This window comes from Nicotiana tomentosiformis, chromosome 2 (genome assembly GCF_000390325.3).
Source record: "Nicotiana tomentosiformis chromosome 2, ASM39032v3, whole genome shotgun sequence".
NCBI lineage: Eukaryota > Viridiplantae > Streptophyta > Magnoliopsida > Solanales > Solanaceae > Nicotiana > Nicotiana tomentosiformis.
Window position 1 is genome coordinate 187,569,616 of NC_090813.1, and position 25,476 is coordinate 187,595,091.

A 25,476-nucleotide genomic window follows, 5' to 3' on the forward strand; every position below is an offset into this window, starting at 1 on the left:
ACCTAGTTCATCTTTTTCAACATTTACTCAGAACCAGCAATACAATTTTGAGATTTTTAAAGCAAATAACTAAATCAATGTTCAAACTAAAAATTTAAGCATAAATAATCTAACACAAAAATAATTTTAACCACTAGCTTCGAATTTCCAACACAAACAATAATTTTAAGCTTCCAAAATTGAAGAATTACAATGCTCTTTGTGAAGAAGAAGAGATGGAAAAAGAGCTAAATGAACAAATCTCTCACAAGGCAGACAAGAAAAAGAGGCAGAGTTTATTTATCAAATACCACCAATTAAGGGGACATCAGCCAAGAGCATTCTCATTGGGGACATGCCACGCAATTTTTTGACTAATATTAAATCTAAGAAATAGCGAAATTGTTCATATTTACTATGCTCAACAGTCGCTTTGTGCCATCGTAAATACGACTACATGATTTATCTTAAGTAATACTCCCTCCTAAAAATACATTTTCACTTTCACTTGTCCACTATACTAAATTAAGAGAAAGACAATCTTTTTTTCTTGTTTAACCCTTATCATTAATTACTCATTTTCAAACTTATTTTCCAAAACTTTTTGAAAGACTATCATTATTAGGGGTTATATGGTAAACTACATACTATATTTATTAGTATTTTTTAAGGGATGTGAAAAGTCCAAAGGACAAGTAAAAGTGAACGAAGGGAGTAATAACAAACTAAATAAGAGCTGAGAACTTCTATTGTTTCAGGTTACAATGATTTACTCCAATGTATAAACAATCTTCCAAAAACTGTTCATTTCACCATGAGCACAAAGTTCACCATTGTACAATATCACATTTGTTCCCAAACCACTCTCCTTCAACTCCCCAGCCAATTAAGTGAAAAGAAAAAAAGAAGAAAAGGAAAAATATAAAAAGAATACAACCTCACCCACCAAAAAATTACACACATTCACACAGATATACAAGAGACATCAAATATTGAATCACAAAATTCAACTACACACATCAACCTACAATAAATCCCCAAAAAGCTACACCAGCTAACTTTGGCTTGCCTCTACAGGAGTACCAGTTCTGGCCTGTGATATTCGATTTGCATAAATGGTCACCAATCGTAACTGCGTGCTGTTCAGCCCTTCCAAGTATGGCATAAATGCTTTGCCCAGCATGATGTATATGTCAACCAAACAGAAAACAACAGTCTGCCACCCAAGAAAAATTACGTATGTCAAAATATAGCTAGAGGAGACGTAAAACTACAACCGTGAAAATACTTTTGGTCTAGACGTGGTTTGAAAATCACATATATACAACTAAAATGAAATTCAGTACAAAAATTATTTTTAAGTGCTTCATGAGGATTCATTCCAATTTTTATTTACTAGGTTTGAATCCCTAATTCTAGTCTAGGTATGCAGGACAACCCTCAAACGGAATTGCTTTTGCTATTCTTTACACCAACCTGCAACCTATCATACATTAAGGGCAAACTGATAGGTAGAGGAGTATCCCTGCAGGCTATCTAGTTATCTCCAGTTCTCCACAATGTAAAGAAAACCAGCAAGATATGCACATAGCGACATACTACAGAAGCTACATATCATTTCCTACGCCAGCTTGCGCGCACCTCGATATTCCACCGGGTACCTGCCACTTCCCACCAGCACAGGGTACCGGCTAACTCTGCCCATCAAGGCTTGGGCAGATGGGGAAGAAATTACCTAGTGAACCTGATATCTCATGGTTCTCCTCCCACTTCATTGACTACTAGGCCACACCCTCGAGTGCATCATTTCCTACTTTCTTTTCAAACTACGATGAAGCAGATGAATAATTACTGAATATCTTTAATTCTGCTACTCCATTCGGCTTCTCTGAACACAACAGCTGAAAAACACAGGAAAACAGTGAATTTCACCTTGCGGACATCAGCACTCTGGTTTCCAAAAGCATCAAACAGGGAAGGCAAGAATGAAGGTAGCTGAGACATCAATTCCTCCTGGGAGAGCCTCCCAACAAGCTGAAAAAAGAGACAAGAAATCCACATTAGAAACCAATGATAGCATTCCGAGCTTGCATATATTAGCGAAAAACATAACTTCCTCTATGACAAAATAAGACCCCAAGGTGCAATTATACCTTGACACTAAAAACTCTTCAAACCAATAATTTTACTAATCACTACATCCTAGTAAACAAATCTTGTAAAGTCATGATGGTACCACCGCATGAGTTAGTCACATGTGCTTAGAACTAAAAGTTGCATAATAAGATGAAAACTTTAGTATAATCTGTTACATTGCTTCAAAGAACAAGGACAAAGTCATAACTGCTAGGGACGAGGTAAATGCTGAATGGCCCATGTCATTGCAAAGAAGGAAAAAAACTGAAAATTTCCTCCTTTGACTGGATTTCAACAAGATAGTCTAAAGTAGTACAGAATGCCGCCAACAAAACATAGCCCTTGCCCCCCCCCCCCCCCCACAACAGTACATGTATGGATGATTTCAACTCTAAGCACAACATAAGAAACTGGAAAAAAAGGATGAATTGATAAAAAAGAGAGCAAACTTAATGTAGCCAAGAAACACCAAATTAAGCTAGTTGGACGAATTGAAACAAACTTAATCAATGATCACCTTTGTCAACGAATTTATACAAGTTACAAGAGTCTTCTCGTCTTCGGTGACAAGCAAAGGAACAATAACCTGCAATACCAACTATAAGACAATGCAAGAACGACCAGCTCATGATCAAAGGAAAGTAGTAATTCACTCAGTACAATCCAGCACTTACACTTAAGCATCTGAACGGGTCGTACTGGGACAAAATTGTAGTTAAACAATTCTCGGCTTCATTCGCAACCTAAATGATGTTACAACACATTAAGCAAAGAGGGAAACGAAAAGTTATAATACAATATTTTCAGCCAAGCCCAAGCGGAAGTTTACTTTTGCAACATCATCCTTGGTCACGTGGAGCAGCTTTTCAATTATGATCTCAACTGAGTCCTCCATAGCATTTTTCTGGAACAACAGATTGATAATGGAAAGAGAAAAGGTAAGATATGTGTAGAAGACAACTGCTCCTCTTAATTTAGAAAAGGGAGGATCAAAGGGGATGGAATTCCACAAGTGACCACTGAAAAGACAGCCAACATACCTGATTCTTCAGCATTTCAAGAATCAGAGATAGGGCAAGTTCCCTTGTCAATGACTCAGAATCATCTAACACCTCAAGCACAGCAGTTAATATCTGATTGAAGTACTGCACAAAACAAAAGATGACATGTCATGAAATCCATATCCTTTTTTACTTTTATTAGAGTACTAATCCAAAGGAACACAAATTAAGCTCCAACCATTTGGAATGTGATTCGACTACTAGACAGAAAAGCAGTGAATTAGACTATGATCCTGGGTCTTGCATAAGAATCCGAAAATCAATATTAATTGACTAAATATCAACAGATTTCAATGGCAAATATACCTTGCTCCAGATGGATTGATCATTAGCAACAGAAGCTTCGACCAATTGTTCAAGTGCATCACGCTTGTTAGCAGAAGGACTTCCATCATTACCATTGCAAATCTACCCAAAAGTGGAAGATAAAGCAGCGTAAGAATACTGAAGGTTTTTATCCTCTAATTATTACAAAATTAGACTTGAGAAATCATCTAAAAGATTCTTCATGATGGAAGTAAAACGTGACAATATAGCACAACCTGCACAGATGGACCACACAAAAAAAAACTCACCAAGTGAAGAATATGAGGGATGCTTGGTCCAGTTTCTAGAGTTGAATTTATCTTGAGAGCAGAGAGTTTTAGGTGATTAGGCCCCAGATTAGATGAAGATCCATTATCAACTAGCTCATTGCCGTCCAGATGAGGAATGGAGGTCTGTTCTATGTTTGAGCTGTTATCCTTGCTTTCCAATGTCCATAATGCGTTATTCTCACTTGTGGAAAGGGCCCCAAATTTCAAATCCTTGGCTTTTGAAACAGTAGGATCAGTGTTGGAACCAGTTTCCACACCACAATAGAAGTCCTGAGTACCATCAGACAACTGACCAGTAGATCTAGTCATATAGGTTGGGTCTTGAAGAGAATTCCACTTTCTGATGCTATCAGAATCAACTGCACCCCCAGAATACCTTCCAAATAGATTACTCTTCGTTGAAGTGCCAATATATCCCTCTTCAGATGATGTTCCAACAACATCAGATGGATCATAAGAAGACTTGGAACGTTGTCTATCTTTCTTGCTCTGCAGGAAATTCATCAAATCCACTTCTATACGAGGCGTGCACTTTTTAAGAGCCCGTCTTAAGGAATTTTGTTCTTCAACCGATAAGCTAAGAATGAAATTGAGAACTGCTGTCGAGTCGAAGTGTGTGTACATTGATATAATGCACGAAATAGCTGCTTCTTTCAGTTTGGTATTCTTATCATGGATCAATGGTGTCAACTTAGCAAGCCATAACTTGAGGATGCCAATGTTAGCAGCACCTTCAGAATTTGAAGGATGCTTGTTAAATGAGCCAATTGCAAACTCAATTACTGCGAGTTTAGCCTTTGGGGACCGCTGTTCATCTAATGAACGGAGCAAAGCTGGCAAAAGGGTATCTATCCCATATGTCTTGCTAACTATTTCAAGGGTAGTTGAGCAGGGCTGCCTCACCAATTCCTTGGGATCAATTAACCGTGAGAAAACATGTGGCAAGATCCTCTCTACATAACTTTCAAATGGCTTTCTGCAAGCAGGAATAAGATCTGCAAGGGTTGAAAGTGCTGCCTGTGCGACCTTATGATGGGGATCATCAAGATGCTGGAAAAACAATTTCATAACCTTCTCAAAACTCTGAGTTGTTTCTTGAATACCTCTAGGGCCCTGCTGTAGCAAAGACCGGAGATAGCTGAATGCAGCAACCCTGGCTTTCCAATCTGAAGTAGAACTGAGACCCTCACTTAATGCATCATTTAGTGAAGCTGGACCATCCACATAACTAGATACATCTCCTAGTGGAAGCTGACTGTCATCAAAGCTCCTCCTCCTGCTAGCTGACATTCTTCCTGCTGCATTCTTTTTTAAGAGAGGACGTTGAAAATTGGGAACATGATTATTATGGGAGTCCCTAAAGTTAGTATCTCTGTACGGTGTCTCTAAGTATTGTCTGTCAGCACGAGAGTTCATAAACCGCCTAATGTCTCTCAGCTCAGCATTCTCTTCAACAAGTCCTCTATCCTGTGGTTTCTCAGAAGCTCTTCTTGCAGTGTAGGAGTTGAGTGCAGAAAAAGACTCATGATCCGTACTACTTCGATATGATGCTTTAGCTGAATCCTTTGAGGCCTGGATCTGAGTGATGATATCAGACAAAACCAACCCACCACTGCGATTATTTCCTTTAGTCATAGCAGATGGTGCATCAACCAGTAAAGCATTAGTAAGACTAGTTGATGCAGGAACAGCAAGAGGGAACGGTGGATCACGGGATGAGGGCGGGTCAACTCCTGCACTAGGGGACAATATAAGAACATTTTAAGCTGTTCAATAAAAACTCAAAAGTTACAGCAGTAGTTCAAATTTATTTTTAGCAGAATCATCAAACTGCATGCAGATGACCTTTCACTGTGTCAATTAATTAAACACATCAAGCTTTTCTTCATCAAATCAGTAATTACTTAAACACATCAAGTTTCAGGATGCAGAAGAATAATGGAAGAGGAAACAATCACCTAGATCCAAACTAGAGGAGCGACTTTTCTCAGATACATCTAGCCCTTTGAGCAGGTTTTCTATAGCAGAAACTTTCTGTTTACTAGCATGAAGTACACTTTCCAGGCTACGTTCCACTCCCACAGGCTTTGCTTGTGGCAAAAGCAGCCCAGAGGACAAGGACGTCCCTGAAGACAAATTAGCACTTCTATCCATGGCAACTATTGCAGACGTTCCATAACCAGGTAGATGTGAAGAAGCAGATGTTTGAGAAGCAAGTGAGAACTGTGAACTCCTTTCTCGAACAGAGGGAGAAGCATGTCGTTTATGAATACCACCATCTTCCTCATTTATGATCTGCAAAAAAGATCAACTTTAGTCCACAACATCGCCTTTGAAGACTGATCTGGAGTATATGACAATCATCTGCCCTGGAAGGATGCTGGGAGCAATTTAGAAGAGAAAAGACAGTACCCTTTGGATAGCAGGATCAAAGGACATAAACAAACGCCTAGAACGTTCTGGCCAAGTTCTTGCAAACATTCTGTACAAAGTTCTTGCAGTTGATCGTACCTGTTGTTAAAGCTAAGTGATAAGAATTGCCAACAAGAGATCTTGAATCCAAGTTGAGGGGTTGGAGCGGGGGGAGATGGGTGATGCAAACGCAAGGTATACATGCAGATAATTATGCAAAATCTGTAAAAATATGATACTCAGAGTTTAACATGCATACCTCACTCATTGCATCAGCGACACAACATTTTATAAGGTCTTCATAAAGCTCAGCTGAACGTTGTACCTCAGATGCATCAGGCCAATGTTCAAGGATCAGAAGTGCATACTCACAGCATCTGTCGTCGAACATAATCAGAAGATGGAATAGCACTTTAGAGAATTAAATACAAAATCATTTTTTTATAACCGTGGTGTCCGGGTCATCTTACACGCGCCAGTGTTATCAAAGGCGAAAAGCGCAAAAAAGTTCTAAGGTCCTCTGGGGCTTTAAGCGCAAAGCGCAAATAAAGCATGGGCTTTAATGAAAAAGGGCACAACTGGAAAAAGTAAAAATATGCATATGTAGTCTAAGAACAATAATTATAAGCATGAATAATTATAAGCGCTCAACATGTTTTGAGCCTCGCTTTCAGGGCTTAAGCGCGCTTTAAGCGCGCCTTTGACAACACTGACGCACACCTCGACTAATTCCACGGGATACCTGCTACCTCCGAGGTACGAGGTAACTCTATCCACCAAGGATTGGACAGATGCAAGGAAATCACCTAGTGTTTTTGCCTCGGCTGAGATTTTGAATCTGAGACCTCATGGTTCTCAACCCACTTCATTGACCACTAGACCACGCCCTTAGGGGGAAATTAAATACAAAATTAAGATCTGTCAGCTAGAAGTAGTATCAAACCTTGCACGAAGTACTGCATTTCTGTCATTCTTTGCAGAATCAGCTATACGAGGAAGTGCTCGACCAACTTTGCAGTTGCGCAACATCTGAAACGGAAAGAAAAAAAAAACAAATGATTGATAGATACTGTAGGTACGAGCCAGAAAACAGATTCAAGAATCACATAAAGCATTACCGTCTTTATGCAGTTATCAGCAGATTCTGCAATTACAAGAACAGTTATCACAACAAGCTTGAAAAGAACCTGAAGTTCAATGAGGATGTCATAACCTTGCGCAAGTTAGAGCAAATGTAATCCTTTCTCCCTAATAAAATGATAAGAAGTATAAGCACATGGATAACTATATAACTTGTTCTCACCGGAATGAACATCTCAGCACATGCCTCAAAATCTCCCAACAGCTCTTTTGATAAGAAGTTCAGTAAGTGACATGCCTACCATTCACATAAGACATTGGATTAGCCTTCATGAGTGTCAGAACTCAGAACTTTTCTTGAATAAGTAAGAACTCGGAACATTGTAAATGTCGATGCACAGCAATCGAGAATGAAACGGAAGTTTAAGCTAATCCATCACCAATAAGCAAAAGCATGCAGTTAAACAAGCACCTTGCCTGCATGGTAAAAACATGCAGGTGTATATGCATCTATATTGACGACAAACTTGAGAAACTTACACAGTACTCACACTTCCTCTTTTTTTTCACCTTTCTACTCAATAACGACCAAAGTAGAATGTCTAGTTGTCTACTCCACTTTACTTTTATCAGATCCTTTTTTCATTTTTCACTAAATTGGATTCCCAAATCTCACTGAAAATTTACTGCTCTTTCTATCTGAGACAAGAAATGTAGTCAAAATGCATTAGAGATGTAGCCCTTGCATGCCTAGGTGTAGCCCTAGCCCCTGGATAAATGCAACAAAAAAAGAAAGGGGAGAGTCTCTTTGACTCCTTTGAGGCCTCTGTAAATGTGCAAGTACTTCCTAGAACAGAACCGAAAGGATGGAACTAGACCGTAATCAGTGTTGGCCACATAGAGCAACACATGCTAAAAGAAACTTCAATACCATGTTCATATTGACTTAACAGTGCTCAATTAAATGAATCAGGTGTCATGCTCCGACTTATTTGATCATAACTGTTTAAAGAATTCCGGTTTCAAACTGAAAGGAGGAAAGGATTATATAAACCCAATTTTCAGCTTAGGTGCTCTCTGCATTTACATCAACTTGGAGGTGCTCTCTGCATAATTGAGATGTCTCACATATTAAACTAAGAATACAGCTTTTAGAGTATTATTTCTGAAAAACAAAAGAAGCAACTGAAATGACAAATTCCTGTGATATACAAGGCATTAGCAGGGTATTTCTTTTATTTTAGTAAGCCATTAGCGGCTATATTAATGGACTAGGATACGGGAATAGGAATATAAAATCAACTTCTACTAGGTTTTCATTGTATCTGACCGGTCCATAAGGAGGTAACCCCAACACATTTCAGACAGGTGCATCATGGTAAATGAAAGTCAGGCTAATAAATGTGGCACAGCATAGTTCAGTAAACTAGAAATAAAAAGAACAAGTATCTCATAGGACACATACTTATCAGAAAAAGTATCTCATAGGGCACATCTCAGAAAAAGTATCTCATAGGCAGACAAGCATAATATATGACAACATAAAGAAGTAGCCAGTGTTATGAAATCAAACCTGTTTTATTATGCTGGATCTCCTATCAGATAACTGTGTGCTCAAAGGGCCAACAAGTTGCTTTAGAAGTCCACGAAAACAAGGATAATCAGCTGCACCTAATGGAACAGAATAAAAGATAACATGCATTACCAACTGCACTGTCTTAAGCACATAAGGACACAACATAAGAAGATGCCACTATAAGAACATATGGAAGTGTTACACATTATTTCAACAAAGGAAGGGAAAGGTCATTATGTGAAAGTGCAAAGCTGGTAAAATACCTCCAATAACAAGTGCTTCAACTCTCTGCATAGCGGCAATACGGATAGACCAATCTTTCTCTGGTACAAGGGTAGAGGCAATATTCTCGAATTCCCTTATCAGTTCCTTTTCTGAATACACTTTAATTGGATCGACAGGCTTTTCTGTAATATCACTATCCCCTGCACAAGAACAGAGATCAAACTAAAATCATATTAACATGTAAAAACCATAGACTATCCGTTTGCATTATTTGATTGCATAATGTCTCCCTTCTGTACCATTTTTTTGCTCAAATTACCATTTGTCGCAAAAATTGCTCACAGACAAATAATCTCACAATCTCATAACAAGGAGAACATTTTTCTATGCTCATGAACCTGCTGCACATGCACATAGGACATGCAAACAACAAACAACAATGAAGGCCAACTAACGCAATCTTGGAAACATTTAGTCCAATAACATGGTAACTGGATGCTAAAATAAGCTTAACATGACATAAAAGTTTAATTGTGATAATAGTGCATATACATACCTCCAAAGAGAGACACCTCTCTTGTTGAACGCTTTGCCTTAGGACTGCTTTTCTTGGAATTAAGGCTAGCAGATCTCACCTCACCAGCTGAATAATTACTTGAGATTCCATCAGTAGATCGACTTTTAGGCTCAATCTTCTCAAGTCTGGCATTAATATCTTTTAGCTGCAGTCAGTAAACAAGTCAAAACAAACATTGAGCAGACCTTTTGTTTACCACATCACCTTCTATTGACCAAGTAAAGCACAAGCTAAAGTTGGAAGAAAACTCAGTTTACCACGCACCATGCAGGATGTTCAAGAAAAGAATCTATTTGCTAGAATGAGATCATCTAAAGCTAAAGGCTTACCAACATGGAAGGAAGATGATGGCGCTGAAGCTCATCGCGGAACTGGGGTCCAATCTCTGAATACATCTCCTGCAAACAGGAAATATGGGGAGATAATTATCAAACAAAAGAAAATGGAAAGAGTAGTCTAGGTTTCTTTCTTTCGGGAAAGGAAGAGTAGCCTGTCAACGACATAATAATTGGTTTGTCAAGGCACTGAAGACTAATTAAGAAAAGCAGTTTGACCAAACACAGGAAATTGAAAAAAGATATCAGTTTAACTACCTCAATACATGATATGGCTGCTTCCCTTACTCCATGATTAGGATCATTCAACATTTGCAAAATCTGAAGATAGCAGCAAAGAAAAAGTATGTTTAGAACTTTTTTATTTACAAATGAAAACCCATCACATGTTTAGCTATATATGTGCTAGTAAATGATATTAAAATAAATATATCTATTAACATACAGGAGGAAGAATAGCCCGTTGAAGGGGCAGCTCGGTCGATGCAAAAAGACCAATTGCCGATGTAAGAGTACGAGCAAATTCTTCTCGAACTTTAAAGCTTTTGTGCATCCAAGCACAAGACCCAGCTCTCTCAACTATAATTGTTGGTGAAGAAACCTGGTGAGAATATAACAATCAACCAAATCATTTTCTAGTTTTTTACCCTCATCATACCAAAAAAATTAGAAAGAAGAGATTAAATGATTTGTGATGCTCGTGTAACTAACATACGAGTGACGAAATATCTAATACTCCCTTTGTCCCAATTTATGCGTCATGCTTCTCTTTTTAGTATGTCCCAAAAGAATGTCATACTTCCTTATTTAGGAACAATTTAACTTTAAACTTCTCATTTTACCTTAATGACATGATTTATGGCCACAAAAATTTCTCAATCTTGTTTTAAAACCACAAGTTTCAAAAGTATTTTTTCTTAAACTCCGTGCCTAATCAAACATCACCACATAAATTGGGATAGAGGGAGTAATTGTTTGAATTTCTCATTACTAAGTATATTTCACAGCAAAACTCGGAAGAAAAAAACAAATAAATAAATGAACTAGTGGTCCAAAAATCCCCTCAAGGTGTGAAGTACTTTAGTTGGAGAAAAAATGTATTTACACATACAAACATTTTTTTGATAAGGCACACATACATCCCGTCATCCCAGTAGTAGTAGTGGTGGTGGTGTCATTCTCGTATTTCCATATTGTTAGATTTTTATTACTATCTGACAATGTTGTGTTTTCGGTTTTACTATTATCTTGTTGTTGTTACTGCTTCTTTAACTTTTTCACTGTTGCATATCTTTTCTCTATACTGTTGTGATTATGCATGCTTGCTCTATCGGAAACAATCTCTTTACCTGCACAAGGTAGGGTAAGGTTACGTACTCTCTACGCTCCCCAGACCCCACTTGTGGAATTACATTGAGTATGTCATTATTGTTGTTGTATTACACATACAACATTAGTTTTTTCCATTATGAGAACATATATGATAATTTTGAAAAGGTTTGTTTGCATTACAGATCATTTAGAGTTGGTCATATGATCAAGAAAGGTGATATGTCTCAAAACTGGTAATTACTATGATATTAACATTCCAAATTATAGAAGAATCAACTGTAGTGTGTGGCACTGTTCTCTCTCTCTCTCTCTTTTCATCTGTGCACGTTTGTGCGAGCACATGGGAGGAATATGAATACACAACATATATCTTGAATTTTTTACTCTGATCATCTTAAATTAATTTTTCACTACTGAAAAGAATCAGTCATACAAATTTTTGTTTCTTTTTTTCTTAAAGTTCCCAATAACTAGGGAAGTTCCATATGGACAGTGAGGCTATTGAGATTGAAACTGTATTAATGCAGCTTAAATTGTGGTTCTTGAAAACTGCACTGTTCCTTGGAAACATACAATTTGTTTTCCTTTTTTGAACATAGAATCAGTTTTCTTATCCTTTTCCTCTTCACATATTTCAGCTCAACAACCATACCAACCACCAAATCTCTTTCCTCCCAACCAAGAAAAAAAGAATAGAACAAAACAAAGAAATTCCAAGGCAGCAATTGAACCAACCCCTATTAATTAAATGTCTATGTAATATGACTCAATTGCAAATAGACCCCTGTATTTCAATACCATACACTTAAGCCCCTCATATAATATAAACATACACAAATTAACATCAATTCACAAAAGAAAGTTCGCCAAAAAAGAAATTCCAACCATCATTTGAACCCACCCTTATTAATTACTCCCTCTGATTCAACTTATGTGGCAGATTTTTTTTTGTCTATCAAAAACAATGACACTTTTCTATATTTAAAAATAATATGCTCATTTTACCCTTAATGAGATAATTTGTGACCACACAAATTTTTAATATCTTTCTTCCTTAAACTCCGTGCTCCATCAAAAAGCACCACATAAATTAGGACGGAGGGAATAGTAAATTACTCTAAACAACCTTGTAACATTATAATTTATACAATTGCATATAAACTCCTTAATTTCAATATCACACTCAAATTAACATCAATTAAGCCAAAAACAAAACTTTCACCTCAATAAAACCAAAAAGAAGATCAAATTCCAGTTAACAAACAGACTATCTTTTGATACACTTCTTAGTTAAAGAACATGACAAAAATCACTAAATCAATTCCTCATCTTTGGGATAAGTTTAAGACAGTCCCTTAAGTATATACTCTTCAGCTTAAATTTAACTTGCAGATACACTCCTGTCTTTCAATATACACAAATTAAAATCAATTAAGGCAAAAACAGAACTTTCACCTCAATAAAAGAAAAAAGAACAACACATTTCTATATTTAGAAACAATTTAACTTTGAACATCCTATTTTAACCTTAATGAGAATGTTTTTATAGCCACACGACTCTTCGTTAAAGAACATGACAAAATCTTCCTTATCTTTGGGGGAGGTTTAAAATAGTCCCTTAAGTATACACTCTTGAGCACTTTTGGTCTCCTTCAAATATTTAACCTCAATTCAGCCAAAAAACAAAACTTTCACCTCAATATTTGAAAATAATATAACTTTAAACTTCTAATTTTACCCTTAATTAGAAAGTTTTGTAGCCACGCAAATGTTATGCCATGTTTAAGACCACAAGTTTCAAAAATCTTTCTTTCTTTCTTAAACTCGATGCTGAGTCAAACGGACATAAATTGGAATGAATAAGTAGTAAATTACTCTAAACAATCCCCAAACATTACACAATTTCATATACACTCCGGTATTTTAAAAATATACACAAATTAACATAAATTCAGCCACAAAAAAGGGATCTTTACACAGATAGTATGTCAGATTCATCGTTTACTTTTTCTAGTGCGTATACATGAATTATACATACACTGATTATATATGGTTATACACATATTATACATGAATTATACATACATTACACATTTGCCGGCTATTTTTAGTTTAAGCGGTTGGATGAGCTATTAGAGCTAATTCCTCAGAAGAAAAAAAACTCTACCTCAATAAATTCGAATAAAGTTAAGAAAGGTAAAAACAAAACAAAAAATTGATCAAAATTCCAGTAATGCAACCATGCGAAATGCAATTACCTCCATTAAGGTAAGCAATAACCGCCTCGCGGCATCTCTAACGGGCTGTTTTGCATCGCCCAATCGTTCGACAACAGCTGGCAAGAGCGCATTGAAGTGAAGCTTGAAGTATTCACCGGAGAGAACAGCAGCAGACGCAAGCGACATAAGTGCGCCTTGAGAAACCCTAAAATTGTTGTCTTTTAAGAGATCTAAGCAGACGTCGACGAGCGAGGTGACTTCGGAAGACGATAGGGTTTTTCGCGAAGCTTCTAGAAGTGTGTGGAGATGTTCTACTCCCGCCATTCGAGACTTCGTGTCCTTTGCACGCGCCAACTCCAGCGCCGCCTCCATCTGGAGAAGGCTTTACTCGGGGCTCCGATCTGGTTAAACGGGTCAGATCTGTGAAGGAATTGAAAATGGTGGATTGAGAAAGTGTGCAGACAGTGAGAAAGAAAATGGAAAGAAGAGTAAAATGAGTTAGCAACAGAAGTGGTAAGAAAATTTAACACACAGGGTGGGGTTTAGGGGAGGAGTGGGTTAAGTGGGGGACTGGGTGTTGCTAGATTAACGGAAGATAAGATATTAATTTACTCCATATAATATCTATGGATCTGTCATATGTGGCTTTGGAGTGTGTTTTATTTGTTGCTGTTACTTACTAAATAAAAGTAATTTAGTAAAATATAAATAAGAAATAGAGATAGAAAGAAGGAGTATATTTTTTTTTGTGTGTGTCTTTCCACATTTACATAGTCTTTTATAAGCATAAAAAATGAAGATTAGTATAATAAAATAGTGTAAGGAATAGACATAAAGTATGAAAATCTATCCACAAATTATTCATACATGTACTTCATCCACATACTATTTATAATACTTCCCCTAGGATGGCCATGTAAAAAAAATATGCATCATTAAGAGCTTAATAGGAAAAAATATTGGAGTTATTTGTAATACGCATTACTTGTTGCATCATTAAAAATCTTACCAAGAAAATCCAATGGGACAAAAGCTTAGTTAAGAAAAAAAAAAGTACATCGCGTATTTTTACTCCCTCTGATTAAAATATCACTTAAGGTCTCAGAGAAGCCACATTCTAATCTTGTATATTAACTTCTCAAATGTTGAGGTTGGTAATGCCTTAGTAAACAGATTCGCCAAATTATTACTTGTTGAACATTTATTTCACCATTCTTTTGAAGATCATGAGTGAAGAAGAATTTTGGTGAAATATATTTTGTTCTGTCTCCTTTAATGTATCAACATTTTAGTTGAGCTATACATGCAACATTGTCTTCATACAATGTTGTTGGAATATTTCCTCTCAAAGAAAGACCACATGTTTCCTGAATGTGTTGAGTTATTGATCTCAACCAAACGCATTCTCGACTTGCTTCATGAATGGCTATTATCTCTGCATGATTTGAAGAAGTAGCAACCGTAATCTGTTTCGTTGAACGTCATGATATGGTTGTACCTCTACATGTAAATAAGTAGCATGTTTGAGATCGAGCTTTATGTGATCAGATAAATATCCACGTCTGCATAACCAACTAATGCTGACTTGGATTCATTTGAATAGAATAAACCCATATCAATGATCCCTTGCAAGTATCTAAATATATGCTTAATACCATTTCAGTGTCTTTGTGTTGGGGAAAAACTAAATCTTGCTAACAAGCTTGCTAAGAAAGCTATATCTAGTCGAGAATTGTTGGAAAGATACATTAACGCCCAAATTGCACTAAGATATGGTATTTCGGCACCAATAAGCTCTTCATCATTTTTATGAGTTCAGAATGGATATTTATTTATATCAAGTGTTCTTACAACCATCGGGCTACTCAATGGATGCGTTTTATCCATATAGAATCGCTTTACGATCTTTTCGGTGTATGTTGACTGATGAACAAAAATTTCATCTTTCATATACTCAATTTATAGACCAGGACAGAATCTCGTCTTTCCAAGTCTTTCATTTCAAACTCTTTGTTCAAACAATCTACAACGTTTGGAAGCTCCCCACGAGTTCCAATGATATTTAAATCATCAACATATACAGTAATTATAACAAATTCAAATCCAGAGACCTTTTTATAAAGACATAAGGACAAATTGGATCATTCTTATACACTTCTTTCAACAGGTACTCACTCAGGCGATTATATCACATGCGCCCTTATCGTTTCAATCTGTATAAGGATTTCTGAAGCGTTATTGAACAAGTTTCTCGAAAACTTTTATATGCTTCGGGCACTTTAAATCCTTCAGGGGTTTTCATAAAAAAATTATTGTCTAATGAGCTATACAAATAAGATGTGACAACATCCATTAGACGCATATCAAGTTTTTCATACACTGCCAGATTTATAAGATACCTGAATGTGATATCATTCACCACAAGAGAATATGTCTCCATATAATCAATGTTAGGTCTTTGCGAAAATTCTTGTGCCACAAGTCGCGCTTTAAATCTAACGACTTCATTTTTATCATTTCGTATTTGCACAAAAACCCATTTGTACCTCACTGCTTTATACCTTCGGGTGTTCGAACTATAGGTCCAAAGACTTCATGTTTTTCAAGTGAAGTTAATTCTGATAGCATCTTTCCATTTTGGCCAATCGTTTATCTGTCTATATTCATCGACAAATTTTGGTTCAAGATCCGCATCTTGTTGTATTATTTCAACAGCAATATTATAAACAAAAATGTTACCAACAACAATATTATTTTGGTTTCATCTTTTTTCCGTTAAGACATAACTTATTGAGATCTCTTCATTCTTACTATTTTCAGGTACCTGGACCTCCTCTGAAGTCTTATCATTTGTTATGTCTCGGGACTCTTCTTGAGTCACTACCTCCGTATTATGATCACTTTGATCATCTGCTCCTTTTCTTCTTCGAGGATTTTTATCTTTAGAACTGATTGGTCTACCAAGTTTCAAGCGCGGCTTAGACTAGTTTGCTTTAATTGATTGTCCTTCCGGAATATCAACTCAAATTGGAGCACTAGCAGCTGGAATATATGACTTAGTCACCCTTGGTAGGTCAGTGAATACATCTGGCAGTTGATTTGTAATAATTTGCAAATGAATTATCTTTTGAACCTCTTGTTCACATTAATTTGTTCAAGGATCTAAATGAGATAGTGATAATGCATTCCAATCTCATTGTTCAGTTGCTTATTTTCTCTCCTTAATGTTGGGTATACTGATTCATCAAAAGGGCAATCAAAAAATCTTGCCGTAAATAAATCTCCAGTCATAGGCTCCGGATATTTTATAATAGAAGGAGATTCATACCCAACATATATCTCCAACCTTTTTTAGGGACCCATCTTTATGTGTTGTGGTGGAGCAATTGGAATATATATCGAATAACCAAAGAATCTAAGATGCGAAATATTTAGCTCCTGACCAAAAGCCAATTGTAATGGGGAGACTTTATGATAACTTATGGGCGTTATCCGCACAAGTGTTGCTGCATGCAAAATAGCATGACCCCATACTAAAGTGGAAAATTTTGTTCTTATAAGCATTGGTCTAACAATTAATTGGAGGTGTTTATCAATGATTTCACTTGACCATTTTGAGTATGAACATGAGTAACCAGATACTCAATTATTATCTTAGTTGATATATAACAATCATTAAAGGCCTGGGATGTAAAATAACTAGCATTATCAAGACGAATTTTCTTAATTGCATTATCTAAAAATTATGCTCTTAGCTTTATTATTTGAACCAACAATCTCGCAAATGCTATATTGCGAGTTGATAATAAACACACATGTGACCATCTTGTAGAGACATCTACCAAAATCATGCAATATCTGAATAGTCCACATGGACGGTGAATGGACCCATATATATCACCATGTATATGTTCCAAAAATGCAGGAGATTCCATCCTAACTTTAATCGTTAATGGTCTAATAATTAATTTGCCTTGAGAACATGCAACACAAGAAAATTCCTTAAATTAAAGAATCTTCTGGTTCTTCATTGAATGTCCATGTGAATTCTCAATTATTTTACGCATCATAGTAGAACCAGGATGGCCCAACTGGTCATGCCAAATAATAAAATTATCTTGATTGGTAAATTTCTCGTTTATTACGGCATGTGTTCTAATCCTGCTAATACTTGTGTAATATAAGGCGGAGGAAAGAGTAGGTAACATTTCAAGCACATATTTTTTATCAGATTTTATTGTAGTAATATGAAGATATTCAATCTTTTTCATCATTTGTAGTCTCAATATGGTATCCATTTTGGCGAATATTTTTAAAACTTAATAAGTTTCTTTGAGATTTACTACAATATAGTGCTTCATCAATAGCCAAATTTGTTCCTCTTGGCAGTTATAAATTGGCTCTTCCAGAACCTTCAATTAATTTTGTACTACTAGATATTGTATTAACATTGACTTCTTTTATTACCAAATAAGAGCAATATTTCTTATCTCTTAAAATAGTGTATGTTGTAGCACTATTCAGAAGACATATATCGTCTTTATTAATCTTGAGTCCAATTGAAGACTGATTTTTTTTTAATATTTTTCATAAAAAAAAGCAAAAAGTACATCATAAGAAATATGAAAGACTAACAGAAAAAAGAACATTAAGAAATATATTAGGAATGTAGAAACTAGCAACACGTGATGCATTAGGAAATACACTTAAGAAAAATAAACTAGTTGCAAACATAAACTGAAAAATAACAACTTTTAGTATAGCCTCATTCCCCAGGATGATTAGTTCTTCAGACAATATCCTCAAAGAAGTCTCCAGCTTCTAAATGAGTAATATTTGCAAGGCCTCCAAACTCATCATCTTATATGCAAGATGTGCCTTAGAATCATATTTGTTTGAGAGACCTGCTTCATCATCATTATTTTGAAAGGTCAAATGTGCCTCCACATTATTTTCTTTCTTTCTGAGGGAGGCTTGATAAAGTTTGACAAAATGATTTGGCGTACGACAAATACGTGGCCAATGATCTTTCATGGCACATCAGTGACACATATTAATTTTATCTTTTGAAGGATTAATTTGAGAAATTTTATTGTTCTTATGTTTATTTCTTTCCCTGCCACATTCACGTTTACGACCATGTCCACGACCACGGTAACTATTTTGTTTTCTTTCAAACTTATCATATGATGCTACAACATTCACTTATCGGAACGGAGCTAATCCAGTGGGATGTGCTTCATGATTTTTCATTAATAGAGTATTATTTTGTCTGCCACAAGTAGGCATGTGATTAACTCAGAATATTTCTTAAAACCCTTCTCACGGTATTGTTGTTGTAGCACTACATTTGAAGCGTGAAAAATAAAAAATATTTTTTTCAATAAGTCCTCATCTGTGATAGTGTCTTCACATAATTTTAACAAAGAACTTACTTTGAAAATAGCAGAATTATACTCACTTACGGTTTCAAAATCTTGCAATCTTAAATGTATCCACTCGTATCGAGCTTTTGGTAATACTGTAAGTTTTAAGTGGTCATATCGGTCCTTCAAGTTATTGCATAATTCAAGTGGATCTTTTACGGATAAATATTCAGTTTTTAACCCTTCGTGTAGATGATGACGAAGGAAAATCATGGCCTTCACTTTATCCTGATTTGATGCTTCATTTCCTTGTATAATAGTATTACTGAGACGTTTAGCGTCAAGGTAAATTTCATCATCAAGGACCTATGATAAATAGTTCTTTCAGGTGATGTCAAGTGACACAAATTCAGGTTTTGATAAATTTAATATAGTGAAAACAATCATAAAAGATAAATAAGTTAGAAAAATAATTATGTTAATAAACAATTAATGAAACAAAACGATTAAGGGAAAATAAAAATAAAAATAGAGCTATATCATGTAAACAACCTACTATTTCATTTTATTCTGGCCGTAAGGTGGAAACAACATACTGTTTCATTTCACTTTATAGTATTGATATGTGTGTGTGTTATAGAATTGAACGTGACTAACATTATTTATATGTTCCAATCCAATAAATATAAAGTAATTAAACCAATGTAAAATTATTACTTGTTACTTCATTTCTCATAGTTCTTCAAAATGCCTTAAAGATATGTTTTAATCGAGGAAGTCCATAAATATTATAAGTAGTTTTATTAGTGGGTAGCTAGTATGATGACTTTAAGGCCATCTAAGAGTTGAGCACCGAAGGAAATAGTTATGTTATCACTGTAATGTACTTAAATTATTTGAGATGCCCAAGCGCATAGGTAATCTGCAAACAATAAGCATATGATATGTACTGCCATAAACAAAATGAATATAATGATACATACTATGACTCAACTTAGCGGGGATAAGGATGAAATTAGAGGTTCGTGCTGATAATATGTTATGAAATAAAAATAATTTAATAAAATATAAATAAGAAACAGAGTTAGAAAGAAGGAGTATTTCACTTCTTTTTGGTGTCTTTCCACTACCATTTACATAGCCTTTTATAGGCATATAAAAAGTGAAGACTACTCTAGTAAAATAATGTAAGGGATGGACATAAAGTATGAAAATCCATCCACAAACTATTCATACATGGACTTCATCCACATACTATTTACAACACTTCTTTTAATTTTTCCAAGAAAAAAGTTTACTGAAAATTGAACCTTACACTTGTTATATGAGAAACTCAAACCAATACTATTAGGGTTCGTTTGAACTCAACACCTTCTAATACTGCTAGCACACCCCCTTGTATCTCAAGTCTCAACTAGTTCCGACTGTGGAAACAGGCAGGGATGGCAATCTTCCTTGATGTTACTGTTGATCCACCCTAAGTAGCTCCCTTTATGTAATAAGTTTTTGTTTGAATGAAATCTAGTAGTTTCTTACAAAAAAAAAAGGTTCGTTTGGCTGGGAAACAAGTTATTTCAGGATTATTCAAACCTTTCTATAGGGATAAAAATAACACTACAATTTTGAGATAATTAATCTAGAGATTAATTACACCGTAATTTTATCCCAACCAAACGTGTGATAAATTCATCTCAAATCTAATCCTGAGATTCATTATCCCTTATCCCTCGTACCAAACGAGCCTTTAGGGTCATTTAGTTATGGAAAAGTTACGCGATTCACCACATATATACACTGTATATATCATTCATACCTCTATTTTTAAAAAGTTACCATTTATAGCTACATTTGAAATTTTTAGTCAATGCACATGTAGTACTGAAACAATAGATCAATTGTTTTGAACTGAAATAAGAGAGTAACAAGCTCGTAGCTCAATTGATTAGAGCGCACGCTTAGCAAGCGGAGGTCTTGAGTTCAATTCTCAATGAGAGCATTCTATATTTCTGTATTTCGCCTTGGTTGTATTCGCTGCACAAAAAGATACAGTCGATACAAGTTGTATCATTTGTGTAATTGAACATTTGTATCATTCTAATCGTTGTGCGAAGGAATGGTAATAATTGAACAATAGCTACATATGGTAATTAGGCTTTAAACTATAGAGTTTTATGAAATTTTCTCTTTAATTATTGGTATAAGAATATTAATTTCAGATACAATTTAAAATTATATTTATTGCATGTTTGGTTATTTATCCCACAATTGAACCAAACAACCTCTTAGGTTATAAGTCTTGGCGATTGTAAGCTGAATCGGATCTTGAAAGAATAAAAAATAAAGTATTGAGTGGGAATTGATCCATGTTCCTCTAGGTAAATAACTTAGCATTCAATCAAGTGTAGCATTTAGCCTCTTTGGAGCACCGATGCTAGCCGATAATATTAGATCAATTCTAGAAAATATATACATAAAATACCTAATTTGGCGGAAAGACCTTGGGTTCATGTGTCCTATATATTGGGCTATAAATCCGCCCCTCATTGTGAGGTGTGTTTACTTAGCTTTCTTTGATTGATTGTATAGGGATAATTAATCTCAGCATAAAATCTCGAATGAGGCAAGCCCCTTCATCTCCCATGTATATAATTCATTCGATGTAGTATGAATTATTGATCCTACACTTACGAGTTATAATAATCATTATAATACTATATTATAAGTGGGAAGCTCCAAAGTTGAAACTGAATTACCAAAATGACCATCAAAAGTTGAAAGACTATTTTACCCTTCTTTTACACACTATAATTCCTATACTAATTATGTACCAAAAAGTAAAATTCACATTCTAATAAATAATAAATATTTATAGAAGTAAATTAAATTATTCTTTCAAAACTGATGCAAACTTCTCTTCATTTCTCCCAAAGCGCGAATAATTTGAGAAAGTGATCAATTCTTTATCATAAATAACATCTACCATGATAGTATTGTTGGGTCTCCACAGTTACCGATCATTATTATGCTCTTTAAAACTAATAAAATCTTTACAAATACTCAAGTAATTTGAAATTGTGGGCAAATGAAGAGAATGTTGCTATAATATTCATGTTCTGTTTTTTGGCAATTCTTAGAAGGCTACTAGAAAAGCATTTTATCCTTTTTCTCATTGTTTCGTTTTTCCTCATTTACTTACAGTTTATCTTATTTAAATTTTTTTTGTCTAAACACATTACACAATTTAAGGAGGAAGATAAAAAGACTTTTGTTTCCAAAACTTTTCATGTTCCAAAAGCTATTAATTTTATTGAAACTCTTTAATTTTCTCATATAAATGAAGGATCATGGTAGTCTTAGCTGCAAACGTTATTAAGACATTGAATAATATTAGACAAATTGTAGGGGAAGGTAAAGCCTTGAGCCTGGATCCTACCTTCGAAAATGGGGTTTCAAAATCGTAAACCTGAAAATTTCATTTAATTTATTTAAGCAATCGGTTGTGGAGCCTTAATTTGCTTCTATTATTTATTCCTTCTTTTTGCAGGTTGCAGAGCTTCTTCTTCTGTTTGCTTCCTTCTTCCTTTTTGCCCTTCTATTTATGAATCATTTCATTTGATTATTGTTTGTTCCCTAACTTCTGTTATTGTTTGTTCCCTTCTTCTTTTTTCTGTAGGATTTAACTGGCTGGCCATACAATTCTATGTTAATAATTTGTAAATATGACCATGCATGTTTACAAAGTCCTTAATTTATTGACGTAGACTTAGTTTTCATACGTTAGCGATTGTCACGGTCATGTCCTTTTCTGTTGAGCTAGAAGCAGAAATGGATTGTTGCATCCAGGTATTTTGTTTCAATTAGTTTTAAACTAAAGGTTGTTGATATACATTTACTTGTCTGGTACAATTTTCCAATTGTGATTGTTGCTATTTTCAATCTTATCCTGATAGTTTCATTTTGCTCCTGTTGGTTAATGTTGTAATTGACTTGCATTGCACATATTTTACTGATGTGGGAGAAGGGGTATCGGAAATTGAGTGTTTGGTGTAAAATGTTTGGGCGTGCAATTCTATTAAAGTTATTTAGATTATATGAAAAGTGAGAATTTTGTGGATTCTTAATTTTGTATGATCTTCTATTCTTTCGCATTGTTCTTTAATATGGAACAATTCCTATCTCATTATTTTTCTTTTCTCTCATTTATTTCCTTTGGTTGGTTTAGCTATAAAATTTGGTGTCTTTAAGATTTGTACTACAATATAGCTAAAACTAAAAAAGGTTACTTTTTCATAGTGTTAAATTTTTACGAAATAGTAATACATAAAGCAATCAACAACTGACATACAAAAAATGAAACATAAGAATTCTACGATGCCATATTCACTCCATTAATTAATTGCATTTGATTCTTTTTAAATGTTATGATTACGATTTATTATTTGTAATGGGGATATCATGGAGTTTCGAATTCCACAAATATAACTCCATAACAATGCCTATTTTTTAATTATAAAGGTTGAAAAGTAACTATTTTTGAATTTTGCTTCAATATATTGCAATGTATATATCTTAATATGAGCTTTAAGCTTTACGGCGACTGATAGCTGATTTGTAAGATTAAAAGAAGAAGAAAAAACTTCAGATTATATACTCTTTAGCTGTCTTTCTCTTTCTCTGAATTAGTGTCTGTCTATCTCGTCATGGAAAACACCGAGAATGTTATCTATAAGAAAATATTAGGTGCAAAATGATCATATTACATATTTACACCTTATAACACAAAAATTGAGTTCATTTAACATTATGCATATCTAGCTAATTTTAATTGTACAAGTAGAGTTCAATAATCAAGTCATTTAAATAGGAGCCTTCAAAATATTATGTTACTTATTATACACATGTTTTATTATTAGCTATACTATTTTTAAAAAGTCTGTATTATTGCCATGGAACACACGGGCATCGCAAGTATGAAGACTTTTAGTTAAAATTATTTTACTAAAATATTCTTCAAAAACTGAATGACAATATTACCCTCTTAATTTACTCGTTGAATCCCATTAAAATATCCCATTACTCCTTTTTCTCCCTCCTATTCTTCCCACGAAATGTGAGAAAAAATTGCTCATAAATTAGGACTTTAATTACTTTACCTTCTACTTAAATGTATGAAACTTCATTTTGTGTGTTAGTAATTAAATTTTCTATTTAATTAGGGTCCTATTAAATGGGGGTATCATGGCTGCCTTGAACATGGGAATTGAAAATCTAGAACCACCAAAACGTTTTTACCTCCTACATTAACTTAAGCTACATAGTGGTGTGAGAAAACTTTTGGGTTTCTCTGTCATCATCCTTTCTCCATATGCTCCAATTAATGGACATCTATTATCACAATAATTTGCTAATTAATTATTGTATATATTGAAGAATATTACCAATCTATAAGCTTATATAAGAGTTATAAATCAGCAGTATGCGTATAACCATCACCATTAGAAAAAAAACAACACAGAAAAGTTGCAGATTTATAGGTAAGTCTATTTTTCTTCTTCGTTAGTTCTTATGGGTATTCATGAAACTGTATACTCTTGGTTATTCAAATTCTTAGGAAGCAACACTTAGCTGTTATTAATCAATAAATAATTAGAAAATCAAGTTCTTCTACTGAGATTAAAATGAAAAAAAGCGTGACTGAGAAGCTGCATAAACGCCGCATCATCACTGAAGACGATAGCATCCTTTTCCTTCCCAAAGACCAATGAGGAATTAAGAATGAGGACGTTTTGCTTTTGAGGTATAGTATAGTTGGAACTACTTTGGGCTATATATGTAAGACTACTTTCTTTCTTTCCAAATATTTGTTGCCTATGACAATCGATATTGGAACTACTAATAAATTGTTTTATTTCTTATGAAGTACAATAATATCAAACTCCTAAGATGTACTATATTTCATAATACAATTATATTTATACAATTTAACGATTTTTGTTTTTGTCGAATTCAAAGATTAAATTGACATTGATCTACTAGCTATCCTACAGCTTTTAAAAAGAAAGCAAAAACTTTAAAACGTGAAACATTTGCAACCATAACCGATATTTGAATTATATATTGTTACATTTAAAAACAAGAATTATGCACTTGATATATTATAGGAATTGCATAATTGAAGTCATTCGAATATTGCTTTTAAATTACATTTGATAACAATATTTCAGTATGAGAGCTTGTATTTTTTAGTTTAAACTTTTGTGCAACTAATCGCATACTTATTATAATATTTTTAAAATATCTGTATCAATTAGCATAGAATACATGTGCAACGCACGTGCCTGAGAACTAGTACTTTGAAAAGTGTGTGATCATTAAGTGAAAGATGCTAGCCAAATAATTAGAGATGTCCAATTATTGAAACTTCGTTTGATTTTCATAGGCGAATCAAAAGCTAAGTAGTGGAATTCTAAAGTAGTACTGAAGTTTAAGCTTGTGTTTTTCATTCTTCTTTGCCTTGTTCATTCCACCTTATTTGTTGGACGGAGGATACGAATTTAATAACTTTGGTTTTCCGAGTTAACT

General features: G+C 34.6%; 2 protein-coding genes across 2 annotated transcripts in view; both read right to left on the reverse strand.

Moving 5' to 3' along the window:
* Positions 1 to 25,476, reverse strand: part of LOC104086825 (uncharacterized) — a 301,759-nt gene that overhangs the window by 164,238 nt on the left and 112,045 nt on the right.
* On the reverse strand, positions 760 to 14,071 carry LOC104102115 (CLIP-associated protein-like). Its single transcript, XM_009609739.4, has 21 exons — positions 13,568 to 14,071; positions 10,423 to 10,578; positions 10,236 to 10,298; positions 9,972 to 10,040; positions 9,622 to 9,787; positions 9,104 to 9,265; positions 8,838 to 8,935; positions 7,488 to 7,562; positions 7,303 to 7,371; positions 7,128 to 7,213; positions 6,444 to 6,561; positions 6,185 to 6,283; positions 5,731 to 6,067; positions 3,752 to 5,505; positions 3,483 to 3,584; positions 3,156 to 3,260; positions 2,945 to 3,019; positions 2,790 to 2,858; positions 2,633 to 2,701; positions 1,912 to 2,013; positions 760 to 1,195 (listed from the first exon to the last, which is right to left on the reverse strand). Exons 1-21 carry the CDS (start codon positions 13,898 to 13,900, stop codon positions 1,034 to 1,036), a joined length of 4,269 nt encoding a protein of 1,422 aa, XP_009608034.1. The 5' UTR covers positions 13,901 to 14,071; the 3' UTR covers positions 760 to 1,033.

What these genes read in the sequence shown, in the direction of transcription:
- LOC104102115 (XM_009609739.4), bottom strand. Translation starts at nt 13,900, where the DNA reads ATGGAGGCGGCGCTGGAGTTGGCGCGTGCAAAGGACACGAAGTCTCGA. An exon ending in TGAAGCACTTGTTATTGGAG is followed by an intron (nt 8,936 to 9,103) that starts GTATTTTACCAG and finishes CTGTTCCATTAG; the next exon opens with GTGCAGCTGATTATCCTTGT. An exon ending in CCAAGGATGATGTTGCAAAA is followed by an intron (nt 2,859 to 2,944) that starts GTAAACTTCCGC and finishes AACATCATTTAG; the next exon opens with GTTGCGAATGAAGCCGAGAA.